The following is a 21,109-nucleotide window of genomic DNA, read 5'->3' as shown; positions in this document are numbered from 1 at the left end:
CTGGGTAAAACAGGGAAGGAAGAAAGAGAAAGGAAAGGAAAATCGTTGGAGGAGAGCCAAAGGGATTAAAAGGGAGAAATCGGCTTTCGGGAAGAACCAAACGAGACAAACGCTCAAAGCGCAGCCCACACAATGTGGTGTAAGGATGTGGTGCCAGGGTATTGGTGTGTCGCGTACCATTGGGGTCGGGAAATGCCGGGCATTATCGGAATTGTGGTGGTGTTCGGGTGTTTAGGTGTCCGGGTGTCTTGAGTACGATGCCGACTCAGAAGCGCACTTGGGCTCTCTTCCATCTTCACCGTTTTATACCCTTTTGCAGCTGTGTTATGGCCGGTTGTTGAGTATTTGAGATGGACCCGGTAGATAAGACCTTCGATACCGTGTTCTATTGGACAAGCAAAGTGCAGAATGGACTGAAAAGCACTACCGACAGTGCTGTTGGTGCTGCTTCCTCGCTGAAGGACTACGTCGTTGACACTGTGAGCTCCACAGTTGATTCTGTCATTTCCAAGGGAGTTGATCCAGCAACGGCTGATGAGGCTAGGTCACGGTTTCCCAATTGGAACATTGTAGGGTTAAGAAACCTGGTGGATTCTCATAAATCCGTGGTGATAGCTGGTGGAGTACTGACCCTGGTCATTGGTGTGGGGCAATACCACTCGATAATGGGGAGCCGAAAGGCCAAGAGAAGAAGGGCAGAGAGGTTACCAAACGGTGCACGGAAAGACGTTGTGCTCCTGGTTGGATCCGTGTCTGAGCCTCTGACCCGGTACATATCTCACGATCTGGTCAACAGAGGGTTTATCGTGTACATAACATCGACACAGAGCTCCGCAGATAACAAATTCTTTGCAAATGAAGAGTACGAGGACGTCAAGTCGTTGATAATATCTTCAAAGTTCCAAGACGAAGGATTCAACAGGGATCAAATACGTAAATTTGATCTGTTGCTATCCTCTGATCATGTGCCGTTCCAAGGTGCCTCGCCAAACAAGCTATCGCTTGTCGGCGTTGTCTTCGTGCCTGATTTCTACTATCCAACAGGTAAATTCCAATCAATCTCACCAAGCATGTGGGAAAACAGCTTTGTCCAGAAATCGCTGGTTCCCTTAAACCTCTTGTCAAATGGACTAATTGCCCTGGCTGAGAAGTATGATTCCAACGTCATTTTCCTGACTTCAAACGTGGCGAGCCAACTATGTCTACCGTACAATGCACCTGAGTGCATCACAACGTGTGTGCTCCAAGAGGTCTCACTGGCCCTTTCTAGGGACTACCCAGCTCTGAACGTTACCAACCTGAGGCTCGGTGCCATTGCAATAACGCACAACAGTACGTGTAAGAAGTCTCTGGGCATCAAAGGCGACCATATACGTCTCCTCCACCACAAGCTGTTCGACCTGTTGTACTCCGACGACAACGCAGCTGTGGACTACGTCGGCTTTGGTGCCCGTCTCCTACAACTCTGCGGCAGTTGGCTCCCAAAATCCATCCTCCAGCTTCTGTACAGAATAGGAAGCTTCCATTAGCAAGTTCTTATAATATACGCAAGTAATTTAGTACGGAAAAGGCTCATCGGCTTTATCAAAGAGATCACCGCCCTGGCGACGACGAAATAAAAGAAAAAGAAATTTTAGCCTTTGAACTGTTGCGTCTCGAAGAAGCAAAATAGTGCATCGACCCGCATGTCCAATTTAAACTCCTCGCTGTCTGCCCTGTTTTACCCCTAAAAATCCCCAATCGCTGCTTTGTCAGCCTAAAATTTCATGTACGTCACCTGCGCGCTCGGTCAAGGGACATAAAGCAAAGGAAAATAGGGGCTCGATGATGGGTTATTTCACTGAGTAATATATTTGTGATGTTGGATTTGTCTCGTTTCCGGGGCTCGTATATAAACATCGAGGAATGCTCGATGTGAGGTTATACAGCGAGTTTTGTCCAGTGTCCATTATTTTGATCTCAGCTGTTCGTGTGTGTGTGCCTTTTTGAAGAGTTTGTGACTGAGTGTACTCATTCTCATTGGCTTTGCTGGGGGGAAGACATACGTAGGGAGAAGCAAAGTGAGCTAATAGCAAAGAGCAACCTTTTACGAGAAGGGGACTTGAGGCAAGAGTTGATTTTATTTATTAGAGGTGCCAATCGTTCCAATATCTTGCAGAGGTTTGTTTTGTTGTGTACTGCGGAGCAAATCAGCAAACAATGGTGCTTATCAAATTGCTCGCTAGCACGAGATCAGTGGTGAAGATTGTCGTTCCGGTGCTCGCACCTGTCTTCATCGTTTACGCGATATTTGACACGTTGAGATTCTTCAACGTTATTGATCTAACAAGAGACCATTTCCTCTCGAGTTTGGTGGACTTCCACTGCTATTCGGTGCTACAGCAGGGGTTCGAGCCCCTTTTGAACTTACCGAATGGATTGCTGGCAAATGTCCTGTCGATAACGCTCTTCTGCCTATATGCAGTTGCGACAGTACTATCGTTGGCTTATACGTTACTATTCCATGGCTTTTGCATCGCTTCGTCATTCGAGAAAAGATGGAGCCCAATCTATCAGCTGGCTGTTAGTTCCCTACATTGAATAGACTGATGTAACGATGAACATAAAAAATGCATGAATATGGTGAGTTTGTACGTAGTATTAGAACCCAAAGTTGAATGCACTCATATCGGGCTCTTGGAATGCAGCCTGTGGAGGCGGAGTATTGTTCTTATTTTGCTGTTGCTGTTGCTGTTCTTTTCTCTTGGTTTCATCCTCTTTCCTCTTTATGGAATCAGATGCCAATCCATACTTCTCCAATATACTCAACGCTGGAGAACCACCATCGACATCTGCTTGCCCTGTGTATCCAGTCAAGAGAGAAGTACGACGTCTAACGGCAGGAGAGAAGCCATACTTCTCCAAAATGTTCTCGCTCTCTTGTGTCATAGATCTCTGTAAATTGACAGAGCTGTCATTCTTCTTGAAATCTTCAGCCTTGATGAACTTCCAATTTCTAACGATATAGACTGATAGATAATCACACCCCATTCTGGTATAGATAGATGCAACTCTAAGAATAAACTCATTTTCAATCTGTGGAGTGATGCTCAAAGAACCTTCAAGATACTGCGCACTCTTTTCCCTCAAATTTTGATAGAGCACAAGTAACAAAGGATCATCCTCGATAAATAATCTGGATTTCTCGTTAATGATTACACCAGATTTCTCATCCTCGTTCAACACCTCGATTGGTGACTTGACCAAAGCTTGGATTACTCTTGGCTTGTCCTCTAACTTCCAATATATGTAACTAGTGGTCCATCTATCACCTTGCGAGACTGCACCAGACAACAAATGTTTCTTCAAAAGGTCCTTTAAAACTGGCCCGTTATCACCTTCGTAGATACGACAGACACCAACTGCAAGGTCGAGATCATTAACTTGTTTGATCAAAACATTTACTGCATCTTTCAAAGAGTTACCCAAGAGGAAGAAGCATGCAGCATCCATATATCTGTGCTTACTCAACAATACAAATGCATTCTTCAATGAAGCTTTCCTCCATCTCTCTTCACGGAAATCGTTCTTCAAGAAATTGAGCATCTTAGTCTGCTCTGGATGACCAACTGCGGTTCTCCAAAGTCCACTCAAAATTTGTTTCTTCTTCAGCGCTAGGTAGAAAATTGAACATTTACTTGGATCCCTTCTCTCACCACTGCGAAATTCGTTTTTCGCAACAGATTCAAACAACCTTAGAAGATCCTCATATCTTAACCAGTGTGCTAATCCATACTCCTTTGCTGTACTCCAAAAGAATTTATGGTCCTTTATAGATGTCTCAATTTGTTGTAGTAAAAGTTCCTTGGTCTCACTGTGCAAAGCCCAGTTGACATCTCTCATGGTGACTCGATCTTGGGTCCCCCTATGGAGTTGGTAAAGCTTCATACCCAGATAAAATTTTAACCCATTCTCATCAATTGATGAAATATTTTCATTCATGCCAATAACAGTTTCAATGATACTCATAAGGGTAATCTGCTGATGTCTCGTTAAATATGGTAATGAACAATTCATCAACTTTTCCTTCAAAAGCTCTGAAACAGTGGAGTTGAATTCTGTGTATGGCTCTTCAAAATCGTTACACTCTATGTACTTCTTATGGAAGAATTTTGTGACGTCAAAGTCAAGTGTAGACCCCAATTTGTCTGCTGTTTCTCCAGATAGCTCCAGCTCACGTATCTTCAAGAAAAGTCTGAGGAGGATTTCGTTGACAAGTTCAATTTTCTTATTGAATAATGCTTGAATTAAAAGCTGAGGATGGAAAACTGGTAAAGTACCGTTTAAAACTGTACAAAGGTTAATAATATCGTTTGATACGATGTTTCTTGACCCAATAGATTTTTTGGTAAATGCATCTTCTATGTTCAAGTTCTTATCAGATATGAATATCTGATTACCCGATCCAATAGCCAAAGTTCCATCCTTTAGCCAAACAGAGTCTCCAATGTTATGTGTTGTATAGCTCTGGATATCTGCCTTCTTTATTGCAAGGAAAGCGGGGTGTTTATTCGTATAGTCGTACCTCAACTGAGTGTAAAGAAGAGAATAATGCTCGAATCCGACAGCCAAAATACTCTGCTTATTTGCAGTACTTGTCCAATCGATATCACGCACTGGATGATCAAAAACTTCTTCATATTCCAAAACAGCCCTATTCAAGTCCCAGATCGTCAATCTCTTTTTTGATTCATCAACAATGGCGAATTTATCAGCTGTTGAGCCACGAATATACGATGCATTGGTTATACCTGTTTCAATCTCGTTTCCTTCGACCCAAACAATCTCATCATTATTGATCTTTGCCCAGAATCTTCTCAATTTACCTTTTGTATCTATCATCGAGACAATTTCCTTGTTTATAAATCTAATTGGACTGACAGGGTCAATCGGTTCGATCAAGTGGATCTCGTCATGGTTAACTGGCAAATCCTGTATCTTGAAAGATACGAGTTTCGATTTCGTTACAACCCAAGCTCTTGAATGGTGTTTGTATATTGCAACGACGAAGTGCATATCCTGAGAATGAGGTTCAATGGGTATTATGGCGAATAGCTCTGGATCTGAATGAGCATCGATAAAAAATCTGAAATCTTCCACAGCAACCTTATGGGTGGTATCCCAAAGAATCAGATATTTCCCACATATTGTGAGCAGCTGGTTACCGTTATCAAATAGGACTGCTTGTGAAATGGGCTCTGGTGTATTCACTGTAGAATGTTTATTCAAAGTCACGTTATCTTTCAACTGTTGGGGTATCCAAATGGCATTTTCATCAAACCTTGAACAGCTCAGCATTGCCTCACCATTACCGGTTTTAATAATTCTTTGGATAGATTTAAAATGACCAGTCAATTTATGTGCTAAATAACCGGTTTCCTCTTGATGGTCCTGCCACAAGAAACTGAGATCTGTTTTGACGTGTCTAATGACCCCGTTAATATCATGGATTAACACCGATAACTCATTCTGTGGAGTCACCAGGGGTTCTGCAAAATGTACCAGATCAGGAAATTGCACCATTGAATGTGGACGTAATTTTATACGTCTTTTGTTCTCAACGTCAACGTCTAAAAGTCTAGGTGGGTTTTGTGACAATTGTCTCATTGGATAAACAGTACAGTATCCTTTGTCATCGATGACAAATGCCATATCTGTGTTCAAACTATCTTGTGCTGGGATCAACTCGCCGTTTTTAACAGCTGTGTAGAGCATCTCCTGAACCAAGTATTGATCCAAGACCCATACGTATCTCTTTCCCTTCTTATCACAGTCGCCATCAAACAGGTCGATTGAGCCCCAATGCTGTACTATATGTGCATTCTCGTACTCATGGCTTGACCAAATTCTCAAGACGGCGTCCGTTGCAAGAGAATACAGTGTGTTCGTAAAGGTTTCAGGTTTAGGCAGATTGAATGGATCAAATTTCTTCCAACGGATCTCTGTGATTGAAGAAGGATGCAGCAGCAGCGTCAGGTCAAACAACGAATCATCTGCAAATGACACCCGGCTCCATACCTTCAGCAACCTGTCATATTTACCACAACTTGCGATGAGAGTGGAATCGTGGGAGATCTTCGCCAAATAAACCGGGATCGACTGCTTCATAGACCAAAGCTTTTTAACCGAAACCTCGCCGAGCTCCTTGGACACTCTCCAGAGTGTCAAATAGTCCGACCCACACACAATCTCACCGTTCAACCCCCAACTCAGCGTGTTGACCGTGGAATGGTCCTCGTTATCGAGGCGAGTGCAGAACTGCCATCTCGGGTGCTTCATGAACTCGCTCATCGGCTCATAAATCAGCACCTGCGACCCAACCGCCACGGCAATATCACCGGTTACAGTGTCCATATCCACAGCGGCAGCGTCAGAGTCCAAGTAAATAGTTTGCAACTCTTTCATGTCATCCGCCAAAACGATGAGGTTATTGCCGGAACAGTAGACCACAACACTGTGCGATTTCCAGTAGGCCTGTGTTACCGCTTGCGGCCGCTTCGAAGGTTCTCCGGGCACAAAGCTGAACGTCATTTCATCAAGCGCTTGGTAGTTCTATGCGTTTTGTTTCTCTTTATCTTGATGTTTATGTTTATGTTTACGTTTTTTTACCGCTGGGGGGAGAACCCTTTTTGTGTCCGTTCTTTCTGGTGATGTGTCGTTTCGTTGTTCCCTGCGCAGCGCTAGGCGGGCGGCCGCTGGGCTACGCTACGCTGCGCTAGGCTCGGGGATGGTTCGAGGGCCCCAGGGGGGGAGAAAAATTTTGATGAGGCGGGATTTCACTCTGATGGCACCGTTAGGAGCTCACAGGCTGATAAAGAAACATTTAACTAAGAATGGGTGGAAGGTGAGTTGAACAGGCTCCTTTGCTTTTTGTCTATGGTGTGGAGAGGACTCGTACGCTAACATTCTGCGATTCCCGTTCGACAGTTGTAAAGATCAGAGAAAGGCCGTTGCGGTGTGTCTTCAAAGATCACCATGTGTTCTGATAGAGAGACACACGCCCACAGAGTGTATTGAGAACCCAGAGTTGTCACAGAAGCTCCCAGAGCTGTGTAAAGCGCAGATGAAGGCGTTCTGGGAGTGCAGAAAGGGGTTCTTTGACATGTCCAAACGTTTCAGAGGGAATGCGCCTCTATCTACGGGCAAATACGATCAGCAGTTCGACAACCTGAGCTCGGGGAACTTTGACCCAGTGGAGGAGTACCATAAGCTAAAGGTCCTCGATAGTGGGAATAAGGATTGAATATGTCTGTTTGTATGCTGTATAACCTTGTAAATAATTCAATATTGGAGACATCTTTCAAATGGCCGATGCCACAATGGCCTCGTATAACTCGTCAACGTGATCGCTAGTCACTATAGGGCTGTTGAACACCACTCTGAGGAACTCTCCGCCATCAACTCCGCTAGCAGGCGTATAGTCGACGAGAAACCTTCCAGAGTTATAGAGCTGGTTGGCAATTTTCCGTGTTGTTTGGGTATTAACCTCATCATCGTCGAAGTCACCATTCTTATTGAAGAAGAAGCAAACTTGTAAGGCAGGTGGTGGGTTTGAAGAGATCAACTTGAATCTCCGTTTGTCCTGTGCCACTTTGTTAGCGAAGTAACTAGCCAACTCATACGCATGGTTGATTCTCTCCTCATATCCTCTGGAGCCATAGTACATCCAGCTCATGTACAGTTTGAGGGCATCAGGTCTTCTGCCACATCCCATGGTGCCATCTGCTAGATCGTAGAAGGAATCATCAGCATGAGTATTGTGGAACAAGTAAGGCGCACTCAATGAGTTTGCCGTTTGAAACGTACGATCGTCTGGCACGAGTAAGAAAGAACAAGTGGTTGGTACGCCTAGAAGTTTGTGAGGATTCACTGTTAATGAGTCTGCAAGATGAGACCCTTTCAGCTTGTGCCTATAGGTTTCACTAAAGATAACGTTACCACCCCAACTACCATCGACGTGAAACCACATGTTGTTGGCCTTTGCGATGGCAGAAATCTCCTCTAGAGGATCAAAGGAGCCTAGGACCGTTGTGCCTGCAGTGGCATTGACATACAGTGGTGTAAAACCTTTGGATTTGGCAAGCTGGACTTGATTGTTCAGATCCTCAACGTCCATGCATCCGTTAGCATCAACTTGCACTTTGATGACAGACCCGGAACCCATCCCCGCCAAGATGGCAGCCTTTTCCAATGAATAGTGTGAGTGTTCAGATGTGAATATCACAAATCTATGGTCCGCATTACCGTGTGTCTTTGTCTGTGGGTATAGGATCGATCTTGCCATGTGCAAACTTGTTATATTCGACCATGAGCCACCAGGAAACGTCAATCCACCGGCAAACTTCCCATTAAAGCCAAACAGTTCAGCATAAGAATGGGACACTTTCTTCTCGATTAGGGTCAAAATGGGAGACACCGTGTAGACGTGGCTGTTCGTGTTCAGCAGACTCAGAAGTATATCAGCGACAACTCCAATCGGGTTTGTAGATGCATATAGCTTATCTAGGAACCCGGGGTGCCATGTAACGACAGAATTCTCCAATACTTGTTCAAAAACCTCATACACTCTCTTGGTGCCGTACCCAGTCCTTGGGGTCTCCAGTGGAACACATTTCAACAACTCCTGGGGAGAGACATTCTTACCGAGCGATGCACCTGGTTCGGAGGACTTGGAAATATGGGAGAGGATCAAGGGTTTGAGTTCTGTGAGCAATTGGTCGAGCTCCTCCACTCGATTGGATTCCAATGTACAACTGATCTTCGTCATAGTCCTGTGGAGCCTCTAGTTTATCTGATTGGGCACTTTCCTATGCGATTATTGGTCTTTTTATGTCCAAAAGCTGTCTGTCCATTAGCATATTTTTTTTTTCCATGTGCACTTTGCTTATGCATTTTTCAGCTCGCTTAAAACGCTCTCGTTTGCATGCAATCTTAGCTAAACGACAACGGCTGTGGACAAATGGAATTGACGATGACTAAGTGTGTTATGTGGATAAAACCAGCGTATATTACCATCAGATATATAGTTCCACTGAGATAGGAGAAGAACATCACAATAGTGGAAATAATACTCATCGTCATGGGAGCTGAAGATGGCGGTTATGAGCCCCGACTCGTGAGTTATTTTGAAGTCATCGGCACCGAGTATTAATTGGTGTTGGGATGTTTCTTGACACATTTCTTAATAGCCTGCCTTGAACCGTTTAAATCAGTTGAATGATATCTAACCTAGAAGCTATTGGTGTTATGAATTTGACGGTTGTTTGATTCGATTGGTAGCTATCATAATCAATAAATATTTCAGTTAATTATGAATTTAATTTTATAATTGTAGAGTATACTCTATGACTAATTTTTCTGAATCTTTTAGGCAGAACATTTTCTCATACAAGTAAGCACTCAATGGGATAATAAATTGGTAAAGGAATGGAATAATGGATGAATAACGAAGATATTCACTCGTGATAGATCCTAATAAGCATGGAATTAGATATATACAGCAAACAACTCCCATAAGATACTGTTTAATATCAACACCTTCGCCCTGTTGTGCTGCTCCAACCAACCACACACTTCCCTGCGATGACCGAGAAACAACTAGAGCCGAAATCACTAAAAGTATCGATGACTTATTAGCACCAATTCGCTCGTATAACCACATGGAATCACTTCTACTCAATAGAACTTTGGGAAACATATCGCATGAGAACTTTAGGAAAGTTGCCACTGAATCGTTGTACTATCGTATAGGCCCATTGAACGAACCAAAGTTCCCCCTGAGAAAGAGGCCCGTCCCTATAACGTGCTTGAACTTCAACACAAGTAAGGTACGACGCCATGAATACCTGCTCTCCGGAGACGCTGGTTCATCTCTCAAGCTGTGGAAAGTGGGATCACAAAGAGCAAAGACCGAAATGCTTGGTGATATTAATAAGGGTAACGGGGGACATAAGTTTGGCATCACATATGTCCAATGGTGGCCATTCGACGATGGGATGTTTCTCTCGAGCTCCTACGATACCTCGCTGAAAGTTTGGGATTCGAGTACACTAGAAGAAGCATTCACGTTTGAGCTTGGGATGAAGATTAACAACTTTGATATATCGCCTCTAGGAGACTCTTTGATCGCCGTTGGATGTGATAGTACTCATGTTAGGATCATGGATCTGAGAAGTACGTCTTCTGTTCAGAGTCTGAGTGGACACAATGGGACAGTGCTGAGTTGTAAATGGAGCCCAACGGATGGCAACATATTGGCAACCGGTAGCTCCGAAGGGGAAGTTAGGTTGTGGGACGTGAGAAAGACAAATGCATGTGTTACTCAATTAGACCTCTATAGAACAGATAAGGATGGTGCCATTGCAAAGAACCAAAGTAAGAGAATTGGGGTGTTGAAAAGTAGTGCAAAGGCCCACTCCTCAAATTGCAATGGAATCTGTTGGCTGGAAAACGGCAAGACGTTGCTCACCACTGGTGGAGACGATAAAATCAGAGTGTGGAACCTGGATATACCCGGTGGTGTAAATACGCTGCTAAACTTTGGCCAATTTGTCAAGAACAAATCACCCGTATACAAGACTATGATTCTAAGCCCTAACTGTGAGACAGAGGTTCAATATCTGTGGTACCCCTCCGACAACGGAGAAATCCTGGTCTTTAGGCTCATGGACGGGAAGTTGATGAACAGATTAAGAAGAAACATCGAAGACAACGTCAGAAGCACTTCTGTTGCATACTTGGGCCACAACAGTGTGAAATATTTTTCAGGAACTGTTGATGGAAGAATCCTCGCATGGGGACCAACATCTGAGGAGACATCAGACACCGAATAGAATGTTACTATCCCATCGTCTATTGGTTATTGTAGCTTAAGCACTGAGCATATAGGTACAATATCGTGGTGTAAGGATGTTTGGGTGTCTGGATGTATCACGGGTGCGCGTACCGCACATCCCATTCTGGTTAAAACAAGCGATGAGCCCTTCACTCACTCCTCCATTTTGATAACAAGCAAGCCTCTCTGTGGGTACTTAGAGCCTAAACATGTCACACGAGCACGGAGGCCCAGGTGCTCCTGGTGAAGATGACTCCAGCAGTACTGGTCTTTCTGGTATGGGCGTGAGGTTGGTGGAGCAGACTTCCTTGGAGCAGAAGATTCAAGCCAATGCCACCAAGCTCTTCAAGGAGAAAGAGATTGAAAGCGACCACAAGCGGCTCGAAAAGGCGAGAAACACTGTAACGAGGATCAGAAATGAGATATCAAAGTTGAAAGACCGTGTTAATCATCCACGGACGAGGATTTCTCAGAAAATGGAGCTGAAAGAGCGTATTCGCTCCATGACAGAGGAGCAACTGAAAGAGGCCTTACAGGATGTGAGGGATATTGAAGGACGGTTAAGGCGAAACATGACTGCTGGCGGTGAGCTGAAGAGCGAAGAGGGAATGGCTGGTAGACTGCCGAATGAATCAGAGAAAGATTTCCTGATTCGAACGGGTAAGATCACAGCGTTTGGTAACTCCAGTGGGTTTGTCGTTGAGGATGAGGATAGAGAAGCCCGTGACAATGGCTATGAAGCAGAAGCTTCACACCAGAACTTGAAAACACCTGGATTATCGAACGTAAGCGGAGCCGTAAGGAAAAGGGCGAATGATGAGGACGTTGACTATACAGAAGTCAGTTCTGATACCGAGACTGATGAAGAATTCCAGACCAAAAGGCCGAAACTACTAACTGATGATGAAATCAGAAACGTGGATGACGGGGTAGAGTCCTTTTATCAAGATCGTCTGAACACATGGATTCATAAGAGATCCAAATTGAGAGGACCAGATAACGACGACAAGACACCAGAATGGCGTAAACCTCATCCAACACACCCTGATGCTTCTCTTCATCACGATTTCAAGATCCCAGGTGATATATACCCGTCTCTCTTTGACTACCAAAAGACAGGCGTGCAGTGGCTATACGAGCTTTACCAACAAGAGCACGGTGGGATAATAAGTGATGAGATGGGACTGGGGAAAACCATACAGATCATTGCCTTCATTGCAGGGTTGCACTATTCAGTAATGCTTGACAAGCCTGTCCTGATAGTTTGCCCTGCAACCGTGATGACACAGTGGGTCAACGAGTTCCATACTTGGTGGCCACCTCTCAGAACGATGGTGCTTCATTCTATCGGTTCTGGAATGAGTGGGAAGACAGGGACGGAAGAGGAGCTGGAGAATCTGATTACTTCAATGGAAGACGAAGACGAAGATACTGGTGTTAAAAGAACACTAAGCTCTATCAAATCTGAATCTAACGCTAAGGCCATTATGGAGAAGCTCATCGAAAAGGGACACGTTCTCATCACAAGCTATGTCGGGTTAAGGATCTACGAAGAGCACCTCCTGAAGGTGAATTGGGGATACGTTGTCTTAGATGAAGGCCATAAAATCAAGAATCCAAACTCAAACATCACAATATTGAGTAAAAGATTGAAAACACATAACAGGGTCATTCTTTCAGGAACACCAATCCAAAATAACCTAGTGGAACTTTGGTCTTTGTTTGATTTCATATTCCCTGGGAGATTGGGCACTTTACCAATATTCGAAGAGGAGTTTGAAGAGCCCATAAAGAGAGGTGGATATGCTAATGCAAGCAACATGGAGGTGAAAATCGGATACCAAAAGGCTGTGATATTGAAGGATCTCATCCAACCCTTCTTGTTGAGAAGAATGAAAGTGGATGTGGCAAGAGACCTGCCATCTAAGCAGGAGTACGTGCTCATGTGTCGCTTGACAAAGTACCAACGAGAACGGTACGTTGAATTCTTACGCTCAAGGGAGTTCAAAGCCAATTCATACCTGGGGGCCATTGATACGCTGAGGAAGATATGCAACCACCCAGATTTAGCTGATGCCAAATTCAAGGAGTCAGATCCACGATACGGCGACCCAGCACGTTCAGGGAAGCTCCAAGTAATCAAGTCGCTGCTGCCGTTGTGGAGAAAGCAACACCACAAGGTCTTACTCTTTACTCAGACAAAACAGATGATGACCATCTTGGAGAAGTTTTTGCAATCCTCAATGGGCCCAGACTATAGATATATGAAAATGAGTGGTGAAACCAACATTGGAAAGAGACAGGATATGATTTATTCCTTCAACAATGAGCCTTATGATCTTTTCTTGCTGACGACGAAAGTTGGTGGTCTTGGTGTTAACTTGACAGGGGCTGACAGAGTCATAATATTCGATCCAGACTGGAATCCCTCGACTGATTTACAAGCTCGTGAGCGTGCCTGGAGACTGGGACAGAAGAAAGAGGTGTTGATTTATAGATTGGTCATTGGTGGCTCTATTGAGGAGAAAATCTACCATCGTCAAATCTTCAAGCAGCTCTTAACTGACAAGATCTTGAAGGATCCGAATCAGAAACGGTTCTTCAAGAACAGTGAACTTCATGACCTCTTCACTTTATCAGATTTTGACGAGGGTGATGGCTTCACCATAGAGAAACCGAAGAACAACAAGGACGGCGACGATTTGGCTAAGATTACAGAAATAGAAGGAGTGAGCAAGCTGGAAGCGTTCAAAGAGCAGCAGAAGAAAGAGACAGAGGATGACAGGCTCATGGGTGGGCTGTTGAACAATAACATCATAGCTCAAACCATGAAACACGATGCTGTTGTTGACCAGCATTCTAAACCAAAGAACGACATGGCTGATGTTGAGGCTCTTCAGGCAGCTCACAAGGCCCTTGAGGCTTTGAAACAGTCCAGAAGACAAGTGAAGAAAGCTGGCGTGGGCATCCCTACTTTCACAGGTAAAGTGGGACTTGCTGGTAAGAAGGCCACTTTATCCAAGCTTGGTGCAAAGTCTTCTTCATCAATCTTGTCAAACTTGAAAAAGCTCAAGGAACCTCAGCTTGGACCCTCTGGTCATACCAAGACAATAGGTGATATGAGGTTGTACCTTGAGAAACAGCCCAACCGTTTTGCCAAATCCGGTGACATTTTGAAGGCTTGTAACGTCGATATAAAGAAGAAGAAGGATTTGACCATGATCCGTACAATGCTCAAGGGCATTGCAAACTGGGACTCACAGAGATCTGGCTGGGTGTTAAAGGACGACTTCTAAGTAGAAAGGATGGGATTATAGCAGCACGTGCATTGTGAATTTAATGATTTATGAGGAGATAAATTAGTAGGAACGACCAAACATTGTGTAGTTGATGGCCTTCTCACCACACTTGACACACTTTGTCTCTGGCTTCAACTCTGGCTGGTTGAATGGGATACAGAGCGACTTTGCACCCATGGATGGGGCCTTCTCATCCACTTCCTCATCCTCGCCGTCATCCTTCTTAGCAGAAGAGTCCTTGATGTCCTCTTCACACTCCATACGGCCACACCATGGGGACAAGATGACGTTCTTAGCGTTGAGTGCTGGGACAAAGTCCTTCCAGTCCTCAACGAGGATTCTGTGAGAATCGAATGCCTCCTTAGCCTTAGCGAAGAGGTCATCGTGCAATTGGTCCAAGATCTTTGGCAACTCCTCTTCAAGAGAATCGAGAGAGAGATTGAACTTCTTAGAGTCGTTACGACGAACCACGGTGACCTGCTGCTTCTCCAAGTCCTTTGGACCAAACTCCAGACGAAGTGGCACACCCTTAAGCTCCCAGTCGGAGAACTTCCAGCCTGGAGAGTAGTTATCACGGTAATCACCGATGGCTCTAATGCCAGCCTTATTCAATCTTGTTTCAATGGCCTTCACACCATCCAAGATGGCATTCTCTTGTTCCTTCGTGGTCTTAACGGTCAAACCACATGGAATGATAACAGCTTGGGTTTGAGCAACTCTTGGTGGGATGACAAGACCCTTGTTATCCGAATGAATCATAGTCATGACACCAATAACACGGGTGGACAAACCCCAGGAGTTTTGCCATGCAAAGAGCTTTGGCTTATCTGGACCTTCAGGGTTTTCCACGGAGATGTTGAACATCTTGGAGAAGTTCTGGCCAAGACAGTGAGAGGTACCACCTTGGATACCACGTCCAGTAGCTGGGATGTAACCTTCCACAGTGGTTGTGAAGAACCCACCAGCAAACTTCTCCTTTTCGGTCTTCTTACCTTTAACCACTGGCACAGCGAGGAGCTCCTCATAGACAGCAGCGTAGAAGTCCAAGATTTGCAACACCTCTTCATTGGCCTCTTCAAAGGTCAAATGAGCAGTGTGGCCTTCTTGCCACAAGAACTCTCTGGTTCTCAAGAAAGGTTGTGGATGTTTGAACTCCCATCTAACCACGGAGTTCCACTGGTTGAGCTTCAATGGCAAATCTCTGTGAGACTGGACCCATTTGGAGTAATATGGATACATGACGGTCTCAGAGGTTGGTCTGATGGCAATTGGCTCATCCAGCTCCGAGCTACCGGCCCTGGTGACCCACGCAACCTCTGGAGCAAAGCCTTCAATGTGGTCCTTCTCCTTCTCCAGAACTCTTGAAGAGACAAAGAGTGGGAAAGAGCAGTTCTTAACACCCAGGGCTTTGATTCTGGTGTTCAAGAAGTCCTGGATAACCTCCCAGATGAAGTACGATGCTGGTCTCATGATGTAACAGCCTGAAACGTCGTAGTACTCGAGCATTTCACCCTTGGTCAAGATCTGCTGATACCAGCCTGGGAAGTCGAGGAACTTATCGACAGTGACACCGATGAGCTTAGCATCCAACTGAGCCTTGTTCTCCTTCTTTGCAGCAGAAGCATCCTTCTTAGGAGCAGCAGCCTCCTTCTTCACCTCTGGCACAGCAGAGAAGTCCACTGGGATCAGCTCGACACCTGTGGTCTCCAAGTAGCCCAAGATGTCCTTACCGGACACGCCAGCCTTAGCGGACTCAGTGGCCAGCTCGTAAACCTGGTCCTTTGATAGGGCCTCATCGACAAGCACTTTGATCTTGCCAGCGTGCTCCTTGGTCACAGAGGCGACGGAGAACTCCTTAGCGTGTACGCCGAAGAACTCCTCCACAAGCTCGTCCTTAGCAAGACGTGGCTCCTTGACGCCGGCAGCGTGGGCAATGGCACTGGCTGGAGTCTGTGTGGAGTGGAGAGCAAAGACGACAACAGGGACAGGGACAGCGGTCTTAGCGGTCTTTGGCTTGAAGACAAGCGATTTGGTAGCGTTCAGGCCCTGGGAGGACACTTGAGCAATGGAAAGAGCAGCAAGAGAAGCCTCTAAAGCCATTTTGATTTGTCTTGATTTGTCTTGTTTATGGGTTCGGTGTTGAAATTTGTCCGTGAAAAGTTGTCGAAAGTTTGTTTTTTATCTTTTGTCGATGCGCGGGACATTTTTGAGTGGGTTTTTCGCCTCGCGGGTTTGTCCTGTCGCTGATTTTGATTTCCAGCGAGGATAGCGTTTGTGCATGTCCCTTGGGTGGTTATCGTGGCCATGTCCCTTCGGCTTTTGGGGTGGTGGTTTGTCCCAGCTGGCAAGGGGAAGGAAGACAAGACGAGACAAGAGATCAGAGAGTTGTGGATAGGCTTACACAGGCGAGTACACGGCACAGATGCTTCGATCATGTGGGCTTCATCAGATGTGATCACTGAGTAGGACTCAATCAATTGGACTCAATCAGCTGCGGTTGGTTGGCTCAACGGCCACCATTTAGTGTCAAGCCCATCCGGGTAACTCATCGCGCCAGTTGTCCCGTTTTTTCTCTTGCGTGGCCGTGGTCGAAGTTGGCCGGTTTGGCGAGGTAAAAAAAAGTGGACATTTTCATAAACTCTCGCCAATCTTTGACTCATCGCAACATAACTCTGGACAAGTAGTCATTCACAATTGCCCAAAGGCTCCGAAAGAGAACAACAAAAGCTTAGAGATGTCAACTTTCTACGTGAAGGACACAGGTGTCGATGAGGTCGGTGCCGGTAGCGAGACCAAGCCATTCCAAACTGCCGCTTACGCGATTTATACCGATGCAAGTGCCAAAGTGCTCGTCTACAAAGAGGACGAGGAGACCAAGGGGTTTGTAGAGATCTCGTCAAGTGCCCTGAAGAAGGCTAAGAAGGGTGCCGAGGGTCTTAAGAAGAAGGCAGAGAAGGCCAAATTGGCTGCTGAACAGCAAGCTGCAAGAGATGCCGAAGAAACTGCAAAGAGACTGGAGGCCATGAAGATTGAAATCAAGGAGGATGCGTCCTTGCCAGAGGCTAAGAGATCCAAGATTAAAGATTTGTCTCTCGATAGTGGTAGAGTCAGAGTCTCTGGCTGGATCCACAGATTGCGTCTCCATAAGGATAAGGCCTTCTTGGTCATCAGAGACGGTACAGGGTTCCTTCAAGCTGTGTTGTCTGGCGACCTCGCCAACGCTTACCAGACCCAGACTTTGACCTTGGAGTCTACAGTTACTCTTTACGGTACCATTGAGAAGTTGCCAGAGAACAAAACAGCAGCTGGTGGTATTGAAATCGTTGTTGACTTCTACAAAGTTGTTGGTTTGGCTCCTTCTGGTGATGATGCATTCTCTAACAAGATCCAGGAGAATGCTGATCCTTCTTTGTTGCTTGACCAGCGTCACTTGGCTCTCCGTGGTGAAACCCTTGCCGGTGTTATGAAGGTTCGTGCTGCTTTCCTCAGAGCCATCAGAAGAGTTTATGACGAAGAGTCCCTTACAGAGGTTACTCCACCTTGTATGGTTCAAACCCAAGTTGAGGGTGGTTCAACATTGTTCAAGTTGGATTACTACGGCGAAGAGGCCTACCTCACACAGTCCTCTCAATTGTACTTGGAGACCTGCTTGCCGGCTCTTGGTGACGTTTACTGTATCCAGGAATCATTCAGAGCTGAGAAGTCCCATACTCGTCGTCATTTGTCTGAGTATACCCATATCGAAGCGGAGTTGGCATTCCTTACATTTGACGATTTGCTGTCGCACATCGAAAGAGTCATCACCAAGACTGTCCAGTACACTTTGGAGGATCCAATCGCAGGCCCAATCATCAAGCAGTTGAACCCAGACTTCCAACCTCCAACCCTACCATTCAAGCGTCTTGCCTATGCCGATGCCATCACCTGGTTGAGAGAACACGGCATCAAGAACGAAGAGGACAAGGAGTTCGAATTCGGTGATGATATCGCAGAAGCTGCCGAGCGTAAGATGACTGACACCATCGGCGTCCCAATTCTGCTCACTCGCTTCCCTGCCGAGATCAAATCCTTCTACATGAAGCGTTGTTCAGACGATAGAAGAGTCACAGAGTCTGTTGACGTGTTGATGCCTACTGTTGGTGAAATCACCGGAGGTTCCATGCGTTCCGAAGGCTTGGACGAACTGATCGAAGGCTTCAAGCGTGAGAACATCAAGGACTACGAGAAGGCCTACTACTGGTTCATTGACCAGCGTAAGTACGGTACCTCTCCACACGGTGGTTACGGTTTGGGTACTGAGCGTCTTCTCGCCTGGTTGTGTAACAGATTCACCGTCAGAGACTGCTCCCTCTATCCACGTTTCAGTGGAAGATGTAAACCATGAAGACGGTTACGTATTATATAGATTTCCATCATCTAATCATACTTCATCTCTCTATAATACGTCTCAAGCCTGTATCACCAACCCCATTATGGCTTCCTAATCGGGAACACGACGAGGATGACTCTTTCGCTGAAAGCGGACAGCGCCGCCAAAGCGGGTAGAAAAAAAAATTTCCACCTTCGTCCATAGTTGATGGGGAAACTTATCAATTGAGATTAACGAGCTTGCTTTGGAAGGCTTTAGAGATAATCAGTTCGTATCCATTGAGTATAGCTATGTCTGCACCAGCTAAGTTGTGGGGTGGCCGTTTCACCGGCGCCACTGATCCATTGATGAACCTTTACAACGCGTCTCTTCCTTACGATAAGAAGATGTACGCTGCTGACTTGGAGGGCACCAGGGTGTACACCAGTGGTCTGCAGAAGATTGGCCTGTTGACAGAAGAGGAGCTCTCTGAGATCCACCGTGGATTGGAATTGATCAAGGAGGAGTGGTCGCAGGGCAAATTTGAAGAGAAGGACGGAGACGAGGATATCCACACGGCCAATGAACGTAGATTGGGTGAGATTATTGGACGTCAAATTGCCGGAAAGGTCCATACTGGCCGTTCAAGAAACGACCAGGTTGCCACTGATATGAGACTTTACGTCCGTGAGCAGCTGGGTAATCTGTCTAAGATTTTGAAGGACTTGATCGAAACCATCGTCAAGAGAGCAGAGTCCGAGATTGACGTCTTGATGCCAGGTTATACCCATTTACAGAAGGCCCAGCCTATCAGATGGGCTCATTGGTTGAGTATGTACGCCACGTACTTCACAGAGGACTTCAACAGATTGCAACAGATCATTGAAAGGGTCAACGTTTCTCCATTAGGTGCCGGTGCACTTGCAGGTCATCCATACGGAATCGATAGAGAATACCTTGCTGAAAACTTGGGATTTACCGGTGTCATTGGTAACTCTTTGACTGCTGTCTCTGACAGAGACTTTGTCGTTGAAACCATGTTCTGGTCTACTCTTTTCATGAACCACATTTCAAGATTCTCCGAGGACTTGATCATCTACTCCTCTGGTGAGTTTGGTTTCATCAAGCTTGCAGACGCCTACTCCACAGGCTCCTCTCTGATGCCACAGAAGAAGAACCCTGACTCCTTGGAATTGCTCAGAGGTAAGTCAGGTAGAGTGTTCGGCTCCCTCTCTGGATTCCTCATGTCCATCAAATCTATTCCTTCAACTTACAACAAGGACATGCAAGAGGACAAGGAGCCATTGTTCGACTGTCTGATCACTGTGGAGCACTCCATCTTGATTGCCACCGGTGTCATCTCCACTTTGAACATCAACAAGGCCAAGATGGAGGCTGCCTTGACCATGGACATGTTGGCCACTGACCTTGCTGACTACCTCGTCCGTAAAGGTGTTCCATTCAGAGAAACCCACCACATCTCTGGCGAGTGTGTCAAGCTCGCAGAGGACGAGAACCTCAGCGGAATCGACCAATTGACTCTGGAGCAGTTCAAGAAGATCGATTCAAGATTTGGTGATGACGTTAAAGACGTCTTCAACTTTGAGGCCTCTGTCGAGAGAAGAACAGCCACAGGTGGTACTGCCAAATCAGCAGTTCTCAAGCAATTGAAGAACCTGAAGGATCAATTGAACTAAGCTGATGCACCTATCTATACGTTTACACATATTTATATATTAAAAGCATTGAATAAGAGGTGTTTAATAGGTGTTTGATAGTAGTGGAGTAATTAACCCGGACACCCATAGTTAAGGGAGTGGAAAAACATAGGCGAAGAGGTTGTTGGTGATGAACCAAACACAACGCTTCAGAAGGCCAAAGCGTGGAACAATGAACTCCGACAAACCACAGCACATCTACCAATTAGACTCGTTCAGACTGATAGTGCTGAGGGTGCTGGAGTTGTTTGTGCACAAGTCGCTCGACGAGACGATCTCGCTGACGAAGATGGCACAGGTGATAAACACCAACCCGATGTTGTTGTTCTGTAGGGAGCAGATGAAGCTTACCGAGCCCCAGGTTGACTGTAAGAAAGTTGTGACGATACGGGATGTGATACTGTCTATAACAAAGATCTTCAGCTCTTCTCAGATACACATCATGGAGAACAACGACTATTTCCGGCTGAAATTGACCAGGGAGCAGTTCCAAGATTTGATCAGCCGGGTGTACGACGCGTACAAGGAGACTGTGCTGGAGAAGGTCAAGCTGGAGGAAGTTGCGTATAAGAAGCTTATGGAGGAGATTGGGAAGATTGAACGAGGTGAGATGGACACGTTGCTGATTGACGAGATCGGCAAGAAGGAGGCACCTGTGGTGAAACCACTTACACCCGACGTGGATAGTAATGTAACAGGGGAACCGACTGGACATAGTTCTACGACACCACTGGTGGAACAGGACTCGAGCACAACCACGAGGAAGAGAGCACAAGACGATGGTGAGGAAAACACAAGGAAGAAGCCCAAGGTTGAGGCAGAGAAAGAGGCAGAGCAAGAGGCAGAGAAAGAGGCAGAGAAAGAGGCAGAG

General features: G+C 45.7%; 11 protein-coding genes across 11 annotated transcripts in view; 8 read left to right on the top strand and 3 right to left on the bottom strand.

Annotated features, from left to right (window-relative positions):
• Positions 1-21: 21 nt before the first annotated feature.
• On the top strand, positions 22-1,581 carry YSC83 (Ysc83p). Its single transcript, XM_020215346.1, has one exon. It carries the CDS (start codon positions 351-353, stop codon positions 1,527-1,529), a length of 1,179 nt encoding a protein of 392 aa, XP_020069920.1. The 5' UTR covers positions 22-350; the 3' UTR covers positions 1,530-1,581.
• Positions 1,582-2,074: 493 nt separating this feature from the next.
• Positions 2,075-2,673, top strand: CYBJADRAFT_102993 (uncharacterized protein). The gene has a single exon (XM_020212040.1). The coding sequence runs from the start codon at positions 2,200-2,202 to the stop codon at positions 2,578-2,580; it is 381 nt and encodes a 126-aa protein (XP_020069919.1). The 5' UTR covers positions 2,075-2,199; the 3' UTR covers positions 2,581-2,673.
• RAV1 (Rav1p) lies at positions 2,641-6,570 on the bottom strand (the record flags this gene model as incomplete). The annotated part of the gene is made up of 1 exon (XM_020212783.1): positions 2,641-6,570. One exon carries the CDS (start codon positions 6,568-6,570, stop codon positions 2,641-2,643), a length of 3,930 nt encoding a protein of 1,309 aa, XP_020069918.1.
• A 302-nt stretch (positions 6,571-6,872) lies between these two features.
• PET191 (Pet191p) lies at positions 6,873-7,282 on the top strand (the record flags this gene model as incomplete). The annotated part of the gene is made up of 2 exons (XM_020216512.1): positions 6,873-6,883; positions 6,967-7,282. 2 exons carry the CDS (start codon positions 6,873-6,875, stop codon positions 7,280-7,282), a joined length of 327 nt encoding a protein of 108 aa, XP_020069917.1.
• CYBJADRAFT_168385 (pyridoxal phosphate-dependent decarboxylase family protein) lies at positions 6,973-8,882 on the bottom strand. The gene has a single exon (XM_020215345.1). The coding sequence runs from the start codon at positions 8,804-8,806 to the stop codon at positions 7,340-7,342; it is 1,467 nt and encodes a 488-aa protein (XP_020069916.1). The 5' UTR covers positions 8,807-8,882; the 3' UTR covers positions 6,973-7,339.
• A 236-nt stretch (positions 8,883-9,118) lies between these two features.
• RAD28 (Rad28p) lies at positions 9,119-10,871 on the top strand (the record flags this gene model as incomplete). The annotated part of the gene is made up of 3 exons (XM_020213748.1): positions 9,119-9,154; positions 9,410-9,430; positions 9,540-10,871. The coding sequence occupies 3 exons, from the start codon at positions 9,119-9,121 to the stop codon at positions 10,869-10,871; spliced, it is 1,389 nt and encodes a 462-aa protein (XP_020069915.1).
• Positions 10,872-11,082: 211 nt separating this feature from the next.
• On the top strand, positions 11,083-14,169 carry RAD26 (DNA-dependent ATPase RAD26; the record flags this gene model as incomplete). The annotated part of the gene is made up of 1 exon (XM_020213747.1): positions 11,083-14,169. One exon carries the CDS (start codon positions 11,083-11,085, stop codon positions 14,167-14,169), a length of 3,087 nt encoding a protein of 1,028 aa, XP_020069914.1.
• A 63-nt stretch (positions 14,170-14,232) lies between these two features.
• CYBJADRAFT_128684 (proline--tRNA ligase) lies at positions 14,233-16,272 on the bottom strand (the record flags this gene model as incomplete). The annotated part of the gene is made up of 1 exon (XM_020212788.1): positions 14,233-16,272. The coding sequence occupies one exon, from the start codon at positions 16,270-16,272 to the stop codon at positions 14,233-14,235; it is 2,040 nt and encodes a 679-aa protein (XP_020069913.1).
• Positions 16,273-16,906: 634 nt separating this feature from the next.
• DED81 (asparagine--tRNA ligase DED81) lies at positions 16,907-18,556 on the top strand (the record flags this gene model as incomplete). Its single annotated transcript, XM_020212801.1, has 1 exon — positions 16,907-18,556. One exon carries the CDS (start codon positions 16,907-16,909, stop codon positions 18,554-18,556), a length of 1,650 nt encoding a protein of 549 aa, XP_020069912.1.
• A 275-nt stretch (positions 18,557-18,831) lies between these two features.
• On the top strand, positions 18,832-20,217 carry ARG4 (argininosuccinate lyase ARG4; the record flags this gene model as incomplete). Its single annotated transcript, XM_020212795.1, has 1 exon — positions 18,832-20,217. One exon carries the CDS (start codon positions 18,832-18,834, stop codon positions 20,215-20,217), a length of 1,386 nt encoding a protein of 461 aa, XP_020069911.1.
• Positions 20,218-20,410: 193 nt separating this feature from the next.
• Positions 20,411-21,109, top strand: part of CYBJADRAFT_163221 (Bromodomain-containing protein) — a gene marked incomplete at both ends in the record, with an annotated part of 1,194 nt that continues 495 nt past the window's right edge. Inside the window, one exon of the mRNA XM_020213746.1 lies at positions 20,411-21,020. Within this exon, the coding sequence (XP_020069910.1) occupies positions 20,411-21,020 (610 nt within the window). The remainder of the gene's footprint in view (positions 21,021-21,109) is intronic.

The sequence above is a fragment of the Cyberlindnera jadinii genome (genome assembly GCF_001661405.1).
Source record: "Cyberlindnera jadinii NRRL Y-1542 unplaced genomic scaffold CYBJAscaffold_9, whole genome shotgun sequence".
In the NCBI taxonomy this organism is placed as follows: domain Eukaryota; kingdom Fungi; phylum Ascomycota; class Saccharomycetes; order Phaffomycetales; family Wickerhamomycetaceae; genus Williopsis; species Williopsis jadinii.
Note: the sequence above shows the minus strand (reverse complement) of the source record. Positions and strands in the feature narration are given on the sequence as shown.

Bases quoted from the DNA above. Each gene is read 5' to 3' on its own strand.
- YSC83 (XM_020215346.1), top strand. From the start codon at position 351: ATGGACCCGGTAGATAAGACCTTCGATACCGTGTTCTATTGGACAAGC.
- CYBJADRAFT_102993 (XM_020212040.1), top strand. From the start codon at position 2,200: ATGGTGCTTATCAAATTGCTCGCTAGCACGAGATCAGTGGTGAAGATT.
- CYBJADRAFT_168385 (XM_020215345.1), bottom strand. From the start codon at position 8,806: ATGACGAAGATCAGTTGTACATTGGAATCCAATCGAGTGGAGGAGCTC.